Source organism: Crocodylus siamensis, chromosome 1 (genome assembly GCF_052110815.1).
Source record: "Crocodylus siamensis isolate JL-2025a chromosome 1, ASM5211081v1, whole genome shotgun sequence".
Taxonomy (NCBI): domain Eukaryota; kingdom Metazoa; phylum Chordata; order Crocodylia; family Crocodylidae; genus Crocodylus; species Crocodylus siamensis.
The window spans coordinates 113,581,540-113,599,011 of NC_143395.1; the positions used below are offsets into that span (position 1 = coordinate 113,581,540).

The 17,472-nt window shown below is 40.9% G+C and overlaps 1 protein-coding gene across 4 annotated transcripts in view; it reads left to right on the forward strand.

Moving 5' to 3' along the window:
• UTRN (utrophin) overlaps positions 1-14,323 on the forward strand; it is a 553,135-nt gene extending 538,812 nt beyond the window's left edge. For all 4 annotated transcript variants that reach the window (XM_090040990.1, XM_090040992.1, XM_090040989.1 and 1 more), the window contains 3 exons: positions 1,871-1,963; positions 10,216-10,238; positions 12,005-14,323. In XM_090040990.1, coding sequence (XP_089897116.1) covers positions 1,871-1,963; positions 10,216-10,238; positions 12,005-12,013 — 125 coding nt within the window. In that variant the 3' untranslated portion in view covers positions 12,014-14,323. The remainder of the gene's footprint in view (positions 1-1,870; positions 1,964-10,215; positions 10,239-12,004) is intronic.
• The last annotated feature ends 3,149 nt before the right edge of the window (positions 14,324-17,472 follow it).

Genomic DNA, 17,472 nt, shown 5'->3' on the forward strand with positions numbered 1-17,472 from the left:
TACACGGTCTTGGTGAGACTACAGCTGGAGTACTCAGTCCAGTTTTGGGTTCCACAATTCAAAAAGGATGTGGAGAAGCTTGAGAGCCACGCGCATGATCAGAGGTCAGGATAACAGACATTATGACGAGAGGTTGAGAGCCATGGGACTCGTCAGCCTGGAAAAGCACAGGCTCAGGGGCAATCTGGTGGCCACCTATAAGTTTATTAGGGGTGTTCACCAGGATCTGGGGGAACCCCTGCTCACCAGAGCGTCCCAAGGGGTGACAAGGTCGAATGGTCACAAACTCCTCTGCAACTGTTTCAGGCTGGACATAAGGAAGAACTTCTTTACTGACCAAGCCCCCAAGGTTTGGAATAGACTGCTGCTGGAGGTGGTTCAAGCATCCACGTTGAACACCTTCAAGACACTTTTGGAAGTTTATCTTGCTGGGATCCAGTGATCCCTGCTGACTTCCTGACCCTGGGGCAGGGGCTGGACTCTGATCCTTCAGGGTCCCTTTCAGCCTGAATGTCTATGAAATCTGTTACACATAGTTTGTGTAATAACTTTGGAGCTTATTCCTTGTTTCATTTTGCTATTAATTGCATGAATGTGTGGTCAAGTTACTACTTAAAACATGATTAAGTGGTTAATCACATCTTCAGTGTAACTTCTGCCAGGGGCCTTAGTGTCATTTGCGTTTCAAGCAGGGGAATTACTGATGCAGATCTTTCATGCACTGATGACAGTCTTCCTTCCCATTAGACTGATGTAACCACAGCAGATCTATGCATCCTCAGTCTGAGGACAAGTGACAAAATTACTCATTATGTAGAGATAGCAAATTGGAAGAGTTGGGCTTTTTTAGCTTCCGTATTGTAAATGTAATTCTGAAGCTCTACTTCTACTGCCATGCTGGTGAAAACAAACAAAACACCCCTAATGGGGCTTAAGTTGTGCCAGTCTATATTATAGTCTCCTTAAGAGGAATCTTTCCCTAAGAGGTTATTTTACATCTTATGCTGTTGGAACCTTAATAATTTGCCATGGTGATTGGGAACTATTGCAGATTGCTGCATTTTGAAAATTAGGGAGAAACTAAACTCAGTAAGAAAAACAAGATTAATCTTTACTAAAAATAAATGAGAAAATACCATTCCTGGTCTACAAATTGCCCAAATTACAGATACTTGGATTTCTGTTACTTGGGTACTGTTATGTTAACTATTCAAAGAATATTACCAGATTTTATTTTTATACTGACATATATTCTGAACTTTTCTTATGCTATTGCCACACATTGATCAATTAATGGTGTTCAAATCGGAGCATCCAGAATTCCGTAATCATTCCGTGGGTTAATTTTAAGCATCCATTTAAGGGGAAAAAAAAGAATTTCAGCACTGATGGACTGGCTGATTCATATTGAATGAAGACTGCTGGAAGATAAAAAACAAAACAAAACTCTATGATGTGTTTGCTTTGGAAATAACATGACAAATTGTTTGAAAATAGATTGGAATATGAAATGTGCAGCTGCCAACTATTCTCAACAAGATGAGAGAATAATTTATTTAATCTAACAGTAAGTTCTCACATCCTGCTTCATGGGGTCAATTCCCTTTCATTAAATCTCAAGCGCAGTTGTTGAAGCTTAATAATAGAGAAATGAGATCAACTGTAAATTGATTATTTAAACATCTACCTCCCTCCCCCAAGACTGGCAATTATCAATAAGCAATTATAGTACATTAAACTACAAAGGCGTCAAGTAGAGTTTTTTGATTTAAATATAGGAGCATTTACCTCTTTGGACGGGGATGACTTTCATATTGTTTTGTCCATTTTTCTTTTCTAATTAAATTCCTTGCTCATCTTGTTGGCATAGGTGCAGATGATTTGTTAGTCCCACCTCACGATACCAGCACAGATTTAACAGATGTCATGGAACAAATCAACAGCACATTTCCAGCTTGCTGCTGTAAGTATTAAGTGTCATGAAACCAGTGTCTTTTTTACATTTTACTGTGTTTCTTTCTCCCTGTCATCCTCTGGCAAGATAACTCAGAACAGTATCAAACATGAGTCTGAAGATTATTTTACAAATATGCAGTATATTGACTAAGAAAAATGAAGTTTATTTAGCAGTGATAAGATGACTTGCCAAGATGTATAGACAGTGTGATCCTGTTCTTTGAAACTGCCCAATATGCACAGCAAGTGATAAAGTAACGCTGAACAAAATAATACCCCTATACTTTAAAAGAAAATTATTTACTGTAATTTGGCTACTGTAAGTGAAGTGTGTGGCTACTGTAAGTGAAGTGTGTATTCTGTTTGGCTTTGAAGAACTACATCAGAGAAGAGGATTTTTAAGACCAGGGAAAACAAAGCCTTGCCTGGGATAATATAGCTGGGGATGGTCCTGCAGGGAGTTACTCGATAACCTCCTGAGATCCTGCCCAACCCTATGGGACGGTTCTGTGATTCTAACATGCACCTTACACATTTCAGTAAACCAAATTAGTATCTTACAAAAGGCATGTTGTTTCAACTGTCCCCTGAGGTCTTGAGTTTGTTCTAGGTAGTTAGTTGAAGCCTACTGCATCACAAATTAATGTTCTGATTCTCCAAAAAGGAAAAAGAGATGTAAGGCCAGATTCTCTGACTTATGCCACAAGTGAGGATAGCTCCTGGAGTTCTGAGTGGCTTTGAGTTTTCTTGATTTGTATGAGAGAGCTCACAAAATTGGGCCCTTATCTTCACCACCAAAATAACCCCCTGAAGAAATAATGTTGCTAATAATACAGCATATAGCACCTCTCTACTTAAGTGCACAGCAATTAAAATTGAATCAGCATTAGTTAAAAAAATCAAAATTGGTGGGTGGTTTGGATCAGCTGATACCTCTCCCTAGTCAGAGTCCTTGTAGCTCACACAGGACAGAATAGCTGTCTTTTTGGTTCTGTCCCATTATTCTGTTGCTCTGAGCAGAAGGATGCTGTGGCAAGTCCTTCTTTATAACATTTCATACACTTGTTTCCAGTATTAACTAAGCAGGACTGAAATGCTTGAGAGGTCTGTAATTCAATAATGTATTTGAACTATCTAACCATAATAATGATAACCATTAAAAATGTTGAGTTTTTGTGTCTGATCCACTCCAGAGCACTCAGAATTTGTTGCCCAAACTCCACTGAACCCTACTAAAACATTCCCTTTATCTTTCATATGCACTTTGCTTGGCTTTTAAGAATTGTGTCAGAGGAGATGCATTTTACACATTTTGAGAAAACGAATTAGTATTTGCAAAAAGCAGCTTGTTTCAGCTGTCCCTGGGGTCTTGAATTAGGTCTAGATAATTGGCCAGAACCTGCTACATTGCCAATTAAGGGCCTGATTCTCAGAAGCATTGAACTCTAGCAACTCCCAGTGAAACCATTAATTAGTTGTGGTGCTAAAGACAACTCAGGTTTTAGACCAGAAAACTACCTATGTCTTGTTACTGGAGAATGCAGTTTGTTCCCACGCCTGCCTCCTCCCACCACCCCCTCCCCTTTTCATTTTGTGAAGGCCTGTAATGCAACTGTAATGTAAACATGGGAACTAGTTTGAAGATGGCCCTTAATTAGGCACAGAGGGAATAGAAAGACCTTCAACTGCCTTAGATTTCTGTCAGAGACACCCACAGTTCTAGTCCATGCTGACCCTCAAGAAAAGGAGTGAGAAAAGTCTAATGTCTGTGGTACAACATTCAAAGTCCCAAAAGAAGCAGAAGGTGAGAACCATGACTTCCACGCTCTTCCCATATGGGCAAGTGGAGTGCAATTTGTGAAAGGAGGACTGTTCCCTAACAGTGGGTTCCCACACTAATGTAAGCTTCTCAGGTGCTACTGGTACACTCTTCATTTAATGTACTGGTGCTCATCTGTGGGCCAGATGAGCAGCCAGGGCTGGTCCATGGGACAGATCCCTCAAGGAGACAGTGCTGGGATTGGGTCCCACACTACCTCATCTCTGCATATCTAATTTAACATGCAGGGGCATGCTGTCTGGTCCACTGGGCTCCCCCTGGGTCTGGAAATTTGGCAGCAAGGGAGCACCCCTGACTAAGCCAATTATAATACTTCCATGCTGTCATCCTGTGTCAATACAACCATAGTTTGTTTTGCTGATGTTGCAGCAGTTACCATTGTGGGGGTTCAATCAGTGCTGTTTTCTCCATAAACCAAATTCCTTTTAAGGAATTTGTTTAAAGTACAGGTAGATTTTAAGGACTCTTAAAATGTTACTGTTGATTAAATATTTGCACACTATATTCCTTCACCTTCAATTCATTGCAAAATAATCAACTGTACTTTTTTTATTTTTCCCTTTGATGAAGGCTCACTAAGTTAAACTTTTCAGCTGATGTTTTATGTATAAACCTTATTTTTGGAGACCTCTATTTCAGTCTTTTATCACATCATTTTGAGATTTGGTTTATTTGGTGCAATATGTGTATGCTCTATTTAAGCTCTATTTATGATGTTTGGAGGAGATTCAAAAGTATACGAGGATAAATAGAGTTAAGATCATAAAACTTAAAAGTAAATTTTGGGTTTCAGAATTAAAACATGGTCAAATATCTGTCAAGAATACAGTTTGGTAGTTGAAGGTTAAAGGATAAGTCAAGAAGGATGGTAACTTAATGTTGAAAATAATCTATTATGCATCCTTCACGAAGTGTGTTTTTCAGTGTCTGCCCTGCTGCAGATGATGGCTGATGACTTGCAACAAGTACATTGGTCCAAAGCAGAGTGACTATATTCCTTGACTCTCCAAATAGAACAGGCCTCCCTTTCCCCGTCACTGTCTGGCACACACAACAGTTCCAGTCACTGAACTCAGCAGAGTATGTTAGAAGAGAGAGGGTACCAATCTTATCAGTTTCTCATCTTGACAGCTGGGGGTGGGGAAAAGGGGTCTGAAATTGGGATGAAAGTGTTCATTTGAAGAGACTAATGGAATCACTGGGACAGGTGTCCTGGCAATGGTATAATTACCCTAATTCAAAGGGCACTTTAAATGAATTGCAGTTTCCCGGAACGTCTAATGATGGCAGTGGGTGATCTAATCAGTTAACCAGAATTGTACAGAATTCTCCAGATGAGGTCTGACAAGAGCCTTGTACAATAGTGTTGCCATTTCTCTGTCTTTTTGGGGGTAGTACCTTGAAAGAAAGACATTGGATTAGTCTGGCATCATCTATGTTTGGTAAAACCATGTTGTATTTTATCTTATTTTCCATTGCTTTTCCCTTTAAAATTTGTTCTAAAGCATTGCATACTATTGAATTGATACCAAAGAACCTGTTTTGCCTTGGTCGTTTCCCCACCTACGCCACTTAAATATATAGCATTATATTTGTTACTCTCCAGTCATATATGCCCTCTGTTATGTGGTATTTCAGTTGCCAACCACGTCTTCCCCCTGCACCTTACTCCACATCTAGTAGATTTATTTAAAATACCTGCATCAGACCTACAATTACATATGTGAGGTTTTAGAAGTCTGTTATAGAGATTATCTGGTCATTTTCCCCTCAGATTAAGTGTACAGTAAATTATTTGAGCTTTCCTTTCATTTTCATTTCCATAAGGAATCTGGGCATCCTGTCTTTGTCCTTAATGGTCAACATCATCTTTATTGAAGACTGAAATGAAATAGTTATTTACAGTAAAAGCTCCGTTACCCGGCACCTTACAAGCTGGCATGCTCTATTAACTGGCATGCCAGCTTGTAAGGTAGAATGAAACCAGAAGTGCCCACCGTGTCACTTCTGGTTTCTCCGAGCCCCCACAACCTGGGACAAACCAGCCTGCACTGCCGAGCCCTCACAGCCTGGGGCATAGCAAGCTGTGCGGGGCCTGCCTCCCTGTCCGGCAGGGCCCACAGGGCCTGTGGGAGGGGTGGTGACATCCTAGACATGGTGGGAGAAGCGGCAGCCCAAACAGGCAAAGATGCGTTTTGCAAACGCACAGTGATGTAATTGTAGGTCTGATGCAGGTACTACCTCTACTTGGGCCTCTCAATTAACCGGCATATTTTGTTATCCAGCATCCCCCCATTCCCGGGGGATGCCGGATAACAGAGCTTTTACTGTACCTTTTTTCATGCCTGTATTACTTTACATCTCTGCCTTGTTCTCATTGCACAGTGACCTCATCCTTCTTTTGTTTTCTCTTTGTCTTTATTACGGTCAAAGAACCTACTGTTCTTTGATTTAATTTCTTTTGCACCCACCCCACCCTGTGCCATGGATTATGCAGCTAGTCTTTCCATCCTTCCCCTTGCTGATACTACTGCCCCTGTGAATAGGTATCTAGGGGTTGTGAAGAATCCTTGCCCTCCTCTTTGCCCACCTCAGTGAGCATCTGGGCATGGTGAAAAGTGGTTCTTCTTTCAGAACTTCTCTCTTTCTTCCTCTCCTCCCCTTACCTTAATGAGCCTTATGTTGTTATGGTTCCCAATAGGTAATATAATTAGGAAATGATATTACAGTGCCTTGAATTTCCCGATCAAAACATATCACTGTTAATTATTTATTGTAGCTAGTATGGTAATACAAAGGCATTCCAGACATGCTTTGGGGCCCTTTTGTGCTCAGCAGTGTGCAGGTCAACTAGCACATAAACAGGTACCTATTTTGGTGATCTTACTGTCAAGGATTTAGACCAGTGGTGGCCAACCTTTTGGGAAGTGTACCACAAGTTAAGTCCATGGTGAGCATATCTACATGTGCTATTAAGGTGAAGCAGTAAACTCCCCCTCTTATCACACTGGAGTTTATTGCTCCTGGGTGCCACATTTACACATGCACCTGGGATGAATCAGGTTGGAGCAGCCTCAGCTGTCATGGGAACCAGGAGTTCAGCCTGCCAGCCTGGGGCTGCTCCAACCTGGCTCAGCATGCTGTGGAGGGGCTTCCTGGGGCATGGAGATGCTCTGGTGCAGGGCTGGCTGGCAGGCAGGCAATGCCCACACTGAAGCACCTACATGCCGCAGCCAGCCATGTCAGCATCTACATGTGGCACTGCAGGGTTAATTAGTTTCCTGCAGCCTAATATGACTGTATGTGTAGACATGAGATGTTTACTGCTGAGCTAATTAATTAATCTACTGTGCAGTAAACATCTTGTGTAGACGTACCCAGTGTGAAATAGTGCCGTTCTAATAAATAGCCACTGTGGCAACACTAAATTCAGCAGCCCACAGCTCCTATGGGGTCAAACTGTCACCAACCCCGATTCCCTATTCCTTCCTCAGCTGCTGCTCCAGTTTCCTGTCACCAACTCGTCTTTTAACTTAGTGTCCTAGGCTTGCTTGCCAAGTACTCCAGCTGCCCATGTCACAGGTTGGCCACCACTAATTTAGACATTTATTAGTAACATAAATAGTACTACTCATTCCTTAACTGAGTTCATTCCGCTTGAGCACTTGTGAATGTTTACCATGTACAATGAGGTACTGTTATTGGGTAAGCTGGGAAAAAGTGCCTTCTGTAATGTTATTACAGCTTTAATGTTAAAGTGCAGCCATTTTTAATATGTAATTTTCCTGGATTGTGTTAATGACATAAGGAGCCTGGGAGCAATCTCATGATAGCTGCTGTTTCTGACAAATAAAACCTAATAGAAGCACAGTTCCTCAGGGAAGGCCCTCTGTAGTGAAGTATGGAAGCCAGAATGTAATCTGTTGGGAAAGCTTTGTTTGTTTTAATGACATTAACTGGTCCTTGGGCCCATGATAAAGGCCCATTATTCTCAACAGATAAGATGTTTTTTGACCTTTTTTTATAGTTAGGAATACATTTATTTTTCTGCTGTCTTAACTGTAAAGGAGAAAAATGAATACCTATGGGGGAAAAAAAATAATTTTCTCTGGGGAAATGAAGCCCTCTCTGGTGAAAAGCAGATAAAAATATCTGGTTGTAGTTTCCTGCATCAAATTCATACAATTAGAGATCAAGTTAGAGGGCTTGATATGACAAATAAAGTGTCAGATAATATTTCTCTTTGAATACGTATTCCATAGAGGTATGCAGTAGGCCTGTGCGAAGCAGCTAACGTACATTTCAGATTCGGATTCGGCCGATTCAGGGGACATTGATTTGATTCGAATCACTCTCCCAAATTGATTCAGCCACTGCCAAATTAGCTGAATCTATAAAACAGGCAGGCCCCATCCCCCACCCACTGTCCCAGCCCCATCAATGGCTGCCTTGTCCAGCCTCAGCTCCCGGCTCTTAAAAAAAAAAAAAGCCCCAGACACACCGGCTCCTGCCAGGTGGGGGGTGATCCTCACTGCCCCACACTGCATAGGGGTCTCTGTCATGAGCCCCCATCCCCTGCCCGCTCTTCCAGCCCCAGCATCCCAGGTCTTTAAAAAAAAGAAAAGAAAAACACCCCCACTCACCGGCTGCTGCCAGGTGGGTGGGTGATCCCTGCTGCCTCGTGCTGCGTGGGGAGCTCTTCCATGAGCCCCGCAACCCCCACCCACTCTTCCAGCCCCATCAATGGCTGCTGTGCCCAGCCTCAGCTCCCCACTCTTAAAAAACAACAAACAAAAAAAAGCTCCAGACTCACTGGCTCCTGTCAGGTTGGGGAGGGGGGAAGGTGATCCCCGCTGCCCCCCACTGCCTGTGCTGCATGGGTGGCTCTGCCACGAGCCTCCAGAAACCCCAAGGTTGGTGTAGGAGCCAGTGAGTGGGAGCTTTTTTAAAGAACTGGGAGCTGGGGACAGGCAGGGCAGCCGTGGGGGCGGGGCTGGGAGAGTGGGCAGGGGTTGGGGAGCACTCAGGGGGCTGGGGGGAGCAGGCAGGGGATGGGGCTAGCAGTGGTCCACACATGGTCCCCTTCCCCCTCCTCCAGTCCCCGCTTCCCCACCCCTTATTTACCAGCATGGGGTCTGAGTCCAGCTCCCTGTGGCAGTGAGCGGGGACTGCCTGAATATCCAAAGTTCTCCAGATCTTTTCTGAATTGATTCGGAGAGCTTCAAATTGATTCAGACCTTTTTATCGGTCTCCTGATTCAATTTGGGCCGAATCTCCTCCAAATCGAATCAGCACCTGAAGCTTCGCACAGCCATAGTATGCAGACCATGACCATCCTTGAAGAATTTATTGCAGTAAAGAGCTGACTTATTCCAGAATGAAGGAGGTCTCCGTGGTATTATGATTAATGAGAGTCTTGTAATAGTGTATCTCTAGTACAGCAGGGAATCTTGTATGGTTTATGTAGTTGAATCTGCATTGCTTTTATAAACTGAATGCATATAATTTTGCAGCAACCTGTCTCTTAAATATACCATTGATATTAAGTATCTCTTACAACAGATGCCAGCAAGCCTGCTCCTGTCAGGTATTGAGCCTTTCTTACGAGTTTTTCAAGGCCATGAATTCCTTACAACTTCATTGAGACTTGAAAGCACTTAGCTATTTGCAGAATTTATTTTCTCTGTTAGGTACATAAATTACAGTAGTATTGTAGCGGCTCAGGGTCTCACCCCAGCGGAACAGAGGATACTGGTGTCTTCATTTTAGAGACAGGGAGCTGAGAGGCACAATGAGAGACCATGATTGTTCTCATAGGCACATAAACAGGACCTATATGGAATTTAGGCATCTGTGTTCATTGCAGTGACTACAAAACCATATAGGCACTCCAAATCTATTGTTGTCCAGATTAAGGCTGGGTGATGCATAAAATCTGACTAAGTCCCCACTCTGTGATGTGCCAAAGGCATCAGCACGGCAGTCCACTGTCATTTTGGAATGCAGTACAGTGACATAATGTACCTCTTGTAGTCAAGTGGCTACAGCACCCAACCAAGAAAAAGGTTCTAGGTTCTCCTCAGCCACAGGAAATTCAAATCTGTATCTCTTACTTCTCAGGAGAGTGTCTTAACCATCAAGCTATAAGCTTATCTGGGTAGATACACACATATTAAAGCTGGGCAGTCAGGCAGCTAAGAGAGCCCAGAAGAAAAAACTTGAAGGAGCAGGATTGTCTAGCCCAAGAGGAGGGGAAATGTCCTGAGATCTGGTCTCTGCTAACCATCTTTCTCACATTTTGTCAAATGTGTGTCTCTCCTATATTTCAGATATTCTTAATACTGTAATGTTTAGCTGTTATGCTATTCTGTACTTCTTCAGTATAAATATTCAGTTCATTTTTGTTTTTCTATTTTCAGCAAGTTTCTCTGGCAGACAACAGGTATGCTGCATGTTGATTTATTTGTGAAGTGTTTCGGTAGTTATGTAGTATAAGCTTGAGAGTTCCTTTGGAATTTTTATTGGGTTCCAAGGTTTCAGAAATGCACCAAAACAAGCAAACAAATGTGATATTTAAATACTTAATGTTTTATATCTATCCGTTCACCAAGTATAATAGCTTGGAAGCAACTGCCACTTTTTGTTTCCTTGGATGGGCAGATGCTATTGAATAATTAATAATTTCAGTAGGAAATGGCAGAAATATACATAACAGAAATATAGTATAAATTGTAAACATACAAGTTCATACCATTTTAGTAGCATATGCCATAAGTATCTATATAGGACCCAAAGGATATCTCCTGGGACATCAAGTACAGTGTCAAAGAGACAACAGTATTTTTAATGGTACTTGTAGGCTAAGTACAGATAGTCAAAAAGCCTGAAGCTGAATCAGTTCAATTTTCACAGGTTAGTCTAAGCTGCATAGATTGAACCAATAGCAAGGGAACAGACATTCATTTTTGATTCTGGAAACACAGCCACATGCCTGCAGTGGCTCAGGCCAGGAGCTCGAGGGCAGTAAAGTATGCCTCCATGCTCCACTGGAGCTTGGGCCATGACTAGCCTACCCACACTTAAAGGGGGTTTGCAGAGGAGTGCAAAGCATCCTAAGATGCTGGGGGACTGAGGTAACTTGAATCCAGAGGGGACCTGGGACAGAAGTTAAATTAGTTAAGTTGGATACTACATCCATCCAGGTTTATCTTAAACACATTTTGGCCATTTTGTAAGTGGTTTATGTGCGCTAAGTAAACTTCTGTTATGTTACAAATTTGAACTGGTTTCTGATCACCTTTATTAGTTTATGTGTAATTTCTGTCCTTAGCCCTGATGATTGCACAGACTTTCTATTGTTAATCAATACTTACAAGAAAAAATGTTATCTAAGGTTTCCAAAAGCATATCGGAAAAAAATAATTCTTTATAATTCCAGTTTCTCCCTTTCTCTTGTTATGCAGTCACTTTCCCTTTCAGTATACAGCCTTAGAATATTTGGACCAATTTTTCTGACAACAGTTATTTGCCTTCAGAAAATATCTGAAAGAATGGGATTGCTTCCTTAAATGATGATAAATTTGAAGAGTTATGACTTGAATTGAGCCCTGTAGATCATAACTCTCAGAGATCAACCTGTAACTGACTGTGAACAATCAGGTGAGATAACCCAGTACCATTGGACCAACCAGAGACTGGGCTGCAGTCTCTTTGAATTTCTTCTCTGGTTTAATTAATATTGCTTCCCAGAGAATAACTTTTGTCCAAAACAGGCATTTGGAGGACTCTACACATACCCAGGGAGTTTTTGGTCAATAACTCAATTTAAGCAGATGGCTTCAGATTGCCAAAGCTGTCTTCCATAACCATTAGAAAAGAGGACATACGAGGAAAAGTGGAAATGACCTGGAACTGAAGCTTAGAAGTAAGCCTCTAAATTTATAGGACTAAGCATGAATGTGGAAACCAAGAACTCCTCTGCAGTAATGCTGATACTTACCTCTATAAATTCTGCACATTATTATCCATGGCTGTAAAACCCAGTAGGTTGACCAGTTGTTTTTTGGCTTGGCTGCCATAGCATGGTTTGAACATAATTAAAAAAAAAAAAATTACCTCTGAGTTTTTCCTTCATGAGTGTGTAGGGAACTATCTGGAAGGTGGTGCATGTAAATATTGTGATGCAATCATCATTTCTCATCACTACAGGCAATGTGAAGTATTCATTTGGAAGGCAACCAGTGTTTCCTGACGTGCAGTGCGGCCCTATTCTACAGTGCAAATCACAAGTTCTGCTTCATCAGAAGACTGCCTGGGACGTGGGAACATGCTGTTCAGCACTGACTGCGTGTTCTACTTGAAATAGTAAAACACTGAATACCCAAAGATGAGGATTTTGTGTTTTTATATTAATATGCTTTCTGTTTCTTTCTTTCCTTCCTTCCTTCTTTTTTCCTTCCTTTCCTTCTTTCTTTCTTTGTTCTTCTCCCTTTCTATGCAACTGTAAATTAATGAACAGCAGAGTATTTGGAAATGGTTATACATTTGTCATTGATTTGTATAAAAATACAGCATTGGGAAAAGGGGCAGGGGCTTTATATACATTCTTTTTGATAATAGTAAAGAGAACTACGTAAAAGAGTTTGGAACAAAATGTTACATTTATACATTCCTTTTGGCTCTTTGCATTTACATTGTAAAATACCTTCATTTATCTTCTGACACGCTTACGGTTCTGTACAGGTTATTTATATTTGTGTCAATCATCTGACCAAATAGATTTCCGAAGATCCTTGAATTGTTTTCAGGATTGGTAAAATAACAAGTTCGCCTAACTTGCACTATATCATTATTATCTAACAAAAATTGCCAGTGTGTGCAAACTACAGTATTTAGCACTAACATGATAGACCCTCTTTTTGGTTACAGTAATAGAAATGCCATGCACCAAAATGGTATGTCTAATCATTGTTTTTTTTCCCCTAGTTACTTCCACGCCACACTCCACATAGAGGGATTATTTGTTTTAGATTTATTTAAACTCAGAAATTAGGAGATAGCTAAATGAGGACTTCAACAATTTTTAAGGCTTCATTTATCCCTAGCTAAGGTCTGTCAAATATATTTTTACCCAGAGACAAAGCTTGGTTGTTTCTAGCTGTGCCAAACTTTTTTTTTCAAGTCTTTGACTCTCCAGTCTGCAAAATGAAGACAAGTCACATATGATCTGAACACGCACACATTTTTTTTATAACTCTTATGAAAATGCCTGAACAATTAAGCCCTTTCCAATACTATTAACACCAGAACATTTTCTTTAAAATAGTGCACCATGTTTAGCTATTTTCATTTGGCCTTGTTTTTGAGTCATCTTTCCTTCTGAAGAATTCATTTACTGTTCTTTTATTTACATGCTTAAAGTACATGTAAGCATGAGTTCTGTCATTTATTATGGTAAACGAGTTGTAATATTGGCAATTAGATGATGGGTTTTGCTGCCTTCACTCACTGATGAGTTTACAGCATTGCATGGATACTTACTTTAATTTCAGAAAATACCTTTGATAAGTTGCATGCAATAATTTCCCAGGTGTTATAGAGAAACAAAACCGCACCTTTAAATTACTGTTGTTATTGAAGAAAATTATCTGAATGCCCCTGGAGATCCTGCAAATTCCATACTTCCAGGAGTAAAGATTTAGAGGGTGTGCAGGAAAAACACCACTATTTGTTAATATTTGGTTATCTGCAGCAATATAATGCTGACCAGAATGTCTTAGGTTCCTAATTTTCTCTTACAAGTGACTGTGCAAAGCCTGGTATGAACACAGGATTGCCTGAGCTCTAGTGCTGGTTCTCATGGTGATTCTTTCTGAAGCTTTGAGCAAGTCATCTAACCACTCTGCCTCAGTTTCCCCATCTGTAAAATGGGGATGATAATACTTACCTACCTCCCAGAGGTGTTGTGAGGCTTCATTCATTTAATGTCTTTGAAATGTGCTTTGAAAATGAAAAGTGCTATATAAATGCTAATTATTATTATTTTTGGATGGGTGGGAGGGGGGAATTGTCCAGGTGGGCAGGGGAGAAGCTGGTGATTATGTGAATTCTTCATCTATTAAAAGAATATTTGTAGCATAGTTATTTTGAGAAGGAAGAAGGTTTTACAGAAGAGGAAAGCCATGACCACCTTTCTACCTCAGACCCATCTTCATGAATAGTATTGGAAATAGCTTTATGCTCTGTTCCCTGCAAGATATTTTGCTTTTACCAGGCCAGGTTGACATCAAAGCAAATAAATCCTTTATAAAGAAATTCCCTGAATTAAAAAGGTTTCAGTAATCAATTTTGGTGGCTTTTTGTTCTGACTATGAGAGGTTATGTATAAATTGTTTTCCTGCCTGTGTTTGTCTGCAAACTATGTCCTCTGCTGCCAAGTAAATGCTACTTAAAACACTACATTGTAACATTCTTCCTCTGAAACAATAATAAATAAAAGGAATATATTGCAGTAACTTTTAGAAAAGGTATGGGGTTTCTCTGGAGTTTTGTGGTACATAATGTTCATACTTCTCATTTCTAATACGTTACATGCTGTAAGTTTCATTTTGAATGAAATTAATTTTTTAACACAAGGGTGTTTTGATAGTCCTCAGCTCAGCATTCAGGGCTCAAGGGAGGAAATATGGGGAGGGAGACAGAAATAATTTTCAATAAATCTAAATTATGTTTTGGTGGGGGTGGTTGTTTTTTTTGTTTGTTTGTTTGTTTTGCAATTCTCCACTTTGTGTCACACACTTTGTAATCTTCTCTGGTGCATGTAAGATTTTTTAATTTAAACAGCCAAGCAGTGAACTGTTTGCCTAAAAAAAAAAAAAAAAAGAAAAGAAAGTGCACTGTATACAGTTCAACTAAATATATGAAAACCTGTTGTTGAATAGCAGAGATCTAAGATAATCTACAGATTCTTTTGGCATATAGTCAGCAGTCCCTCCATTCTTAGTCAAGTTTGTGTACTCAGTCAAAAAATACTTAGTCTATAACAGTTGGTATTCATCACTCCAATGTTAAGTATTTTCTAGTTAGGTGGTGCTAAGCAGTTTCTAGGAACTTCCACTTTAAAAATAAATTAAGCAATTTGATATACTTTTCCACCAAGATGGGTTGATGCTACTTATCTGCTCAACATTTATTAAAATGGTTTCTATAAAAGGATAGTCTATCAGATCATCTACATAATGTGAATGTCAAAAAGTATACTGGCATTTTCCTCAGCCTGTGAAATGATGTTTATACTAAACACACTGTGGGGAAAATGGTCTTGTAAAGTATTCAAATGACCTAATAATCTACAAGGAACTTGATTACAGAAATCTATAACTGTTAGACTTAATGTAGTCTTTACAGACTCAGTCTTGGTTCTTAAATTAGTTTGAACGCATTGAAAGTTTTAAAGAATGTTGTAGCTTATCATTTAAAATAGATGCTGGTGTGTTCTTAAAGTTGAAGGTAAATGAGAAAAAAAGTTGAAGGTAAATGAGAAAAAAATACTGTTCCACGTGCCTGGAACCTAATTTCCTGATACACTTTGCACTCCAGAAAGTCAGTTAGTGGCATAACTAGTAGGGCTGTGCGAAGCTTTGGTACCTGATGTGGTTCAGCGAAGATTTGGCCTGATTTGGTGGCCAAATCTTTGAATCCAAAACGAATCAGGAGACCCTTTAATCTCTCCAAATCAAATCAGATCCCTCCAAATCAGTTCAAAGAGATGCAAAAAGATTCGACAATTTGGACATAGATGCAGCTTTAAAAGTTTTTTCTTCATACCTCAAGGTACCAGGTGGCTCGTGAATGCTGAGATGGTGGGGCAGATGGAGTGTGCCACAAGAGCGCGGGGGGCTCCCCAGCACGCTCAGCAGCAGACCCAGAAGTGGACCCAAAGCACTTCCAGTCCACTTCTGGGTCTGCCAGAGAGCGTGCTGGGGCCCACCCCCCATGCCTCCTGGGTCTGGGGGTCCCATCACGGCCAATTGCCAAGCTGGGGGAATGTGGGGGGCCCCTAGCGCACTCCCCAGCAGACCTGGAACACTATCTCACTGTGTCGCAAGGTATCTGTACTGTTTTTTTCCCTCTGGATGAGAACATGTTTGCCACAATCCCCCTGGACTTGTTTATGTTGTTGCAGCATTTTGGGCCCCTGGCAGATATTGCACAGATTGTGCAATACTGGCATATTATAGACAACTAATTGTAACATGCCAGACATTAAACCAGTTTATCCCTGAACAAAATTTGCATATCAGCACAAAGTTGCTTACTGAACGGCAACTTCCTTGTGGCTTGGAAGTATCCCAGAATAATTTTAACACATGGTCAGTTGAAATGTTAGAGTTTATCAAGCAGTTCTAGTATGTAACACATGACAAATTGTAATGTCTGTCAGGAGGCCTTTGGTAATCCTAACACTACATGGATCTGCACAATCAGGTAAGCATTAAGTGTCATTGTCTAAGACCCATCAGGATTCGCCAAATAGACATTCCTCCATCTTTTGTGACTGAAGAGTTCAATCTAGGAGGAGTGTTTTGAGAAGGCCTATTGTATTGGGCTCCACACAAAAACAGTCAGAGCTCCTGTTCTCCTTGGCGTTCTTGTCCATATACATATTGTCACTGTGGGTGTGTATATGCCTTCAAGTATTCCAGCGCAGAGGTTTTATTCCCTTAGGAGTACCTGAACAGTATACTCAGTGCTGTCCCTCTACTCTACACCAATGGCATAAAGCAGCGTGGGCACTTCCTTCTGCAGGTTCCTCTCAATTGATTGTCTCAAGAAAGAGTGCTTTTCTCCTGAAAGATTTGGCTTATCCTTTCTGCAACATGTAGATCCTTTGAATCCCTTCCTTTGAAAAGCTGTGGCTGCTCCTGTTGTTATTGTCTTTTCCGTTTTTGTTTTTATCCTCTTAAAAATGTCTTCCTGCCACCTGCCCACCTGCCCTGTTTGGGATCTTTTTGCCTGTTAAGCTATGGAACTGTCTCTTCCTCACTTCTTTTTCTGTCTGCACTATCTTTGAGGCTGCCTTTTCCCTTCTAGTTCAGTAGACCTTCCTCATTTTTGAGTCAAGAGGAAGAAAAATTCCTGGACTTTTTTCCTGTAAAGTCTGACTGAGTCATGGTCCTGATTTCTTCCAGGTCTGAGTTTCAGACTGCTTCTGTGATATTGTGCATGAATCCAGCTGACATGCTAATGGTCTATAGTGTTCGGGACAAGAATTCCACCTAAAGATCCTTTTCCTGCTGGTTGGAGGAAAGAATGCAATATCATGTTCATATCCTATCTCTTTGGTAAGTCTATGGGATCCACCTCTGTTCCTGGGACTCAGGACTGTCAAGTGTCATGCATCCTCAAGGACACCCTCTATTTCTTTAGGTCTGAAGAAGTCTACAGGAAGTCACAGGACTAAAATCAGTTCCAAGGGAAGTCCCTATTTAGGGGTTCTCCACAGAAGCCTGCCAAGGTGGTCCATGTAACTAGTTTGGGGTCTTAGTCACAGGTCAGGAGGAAGACCAAAACCTGAGTCACGATCTGGATCCAGAGAAACGCAGGAAACAGCAGAAACAAGGAAGCCAGCTTAGCATTTGGGATCACAGCACTGCAAAGACTAGGCAAGCCCCAAA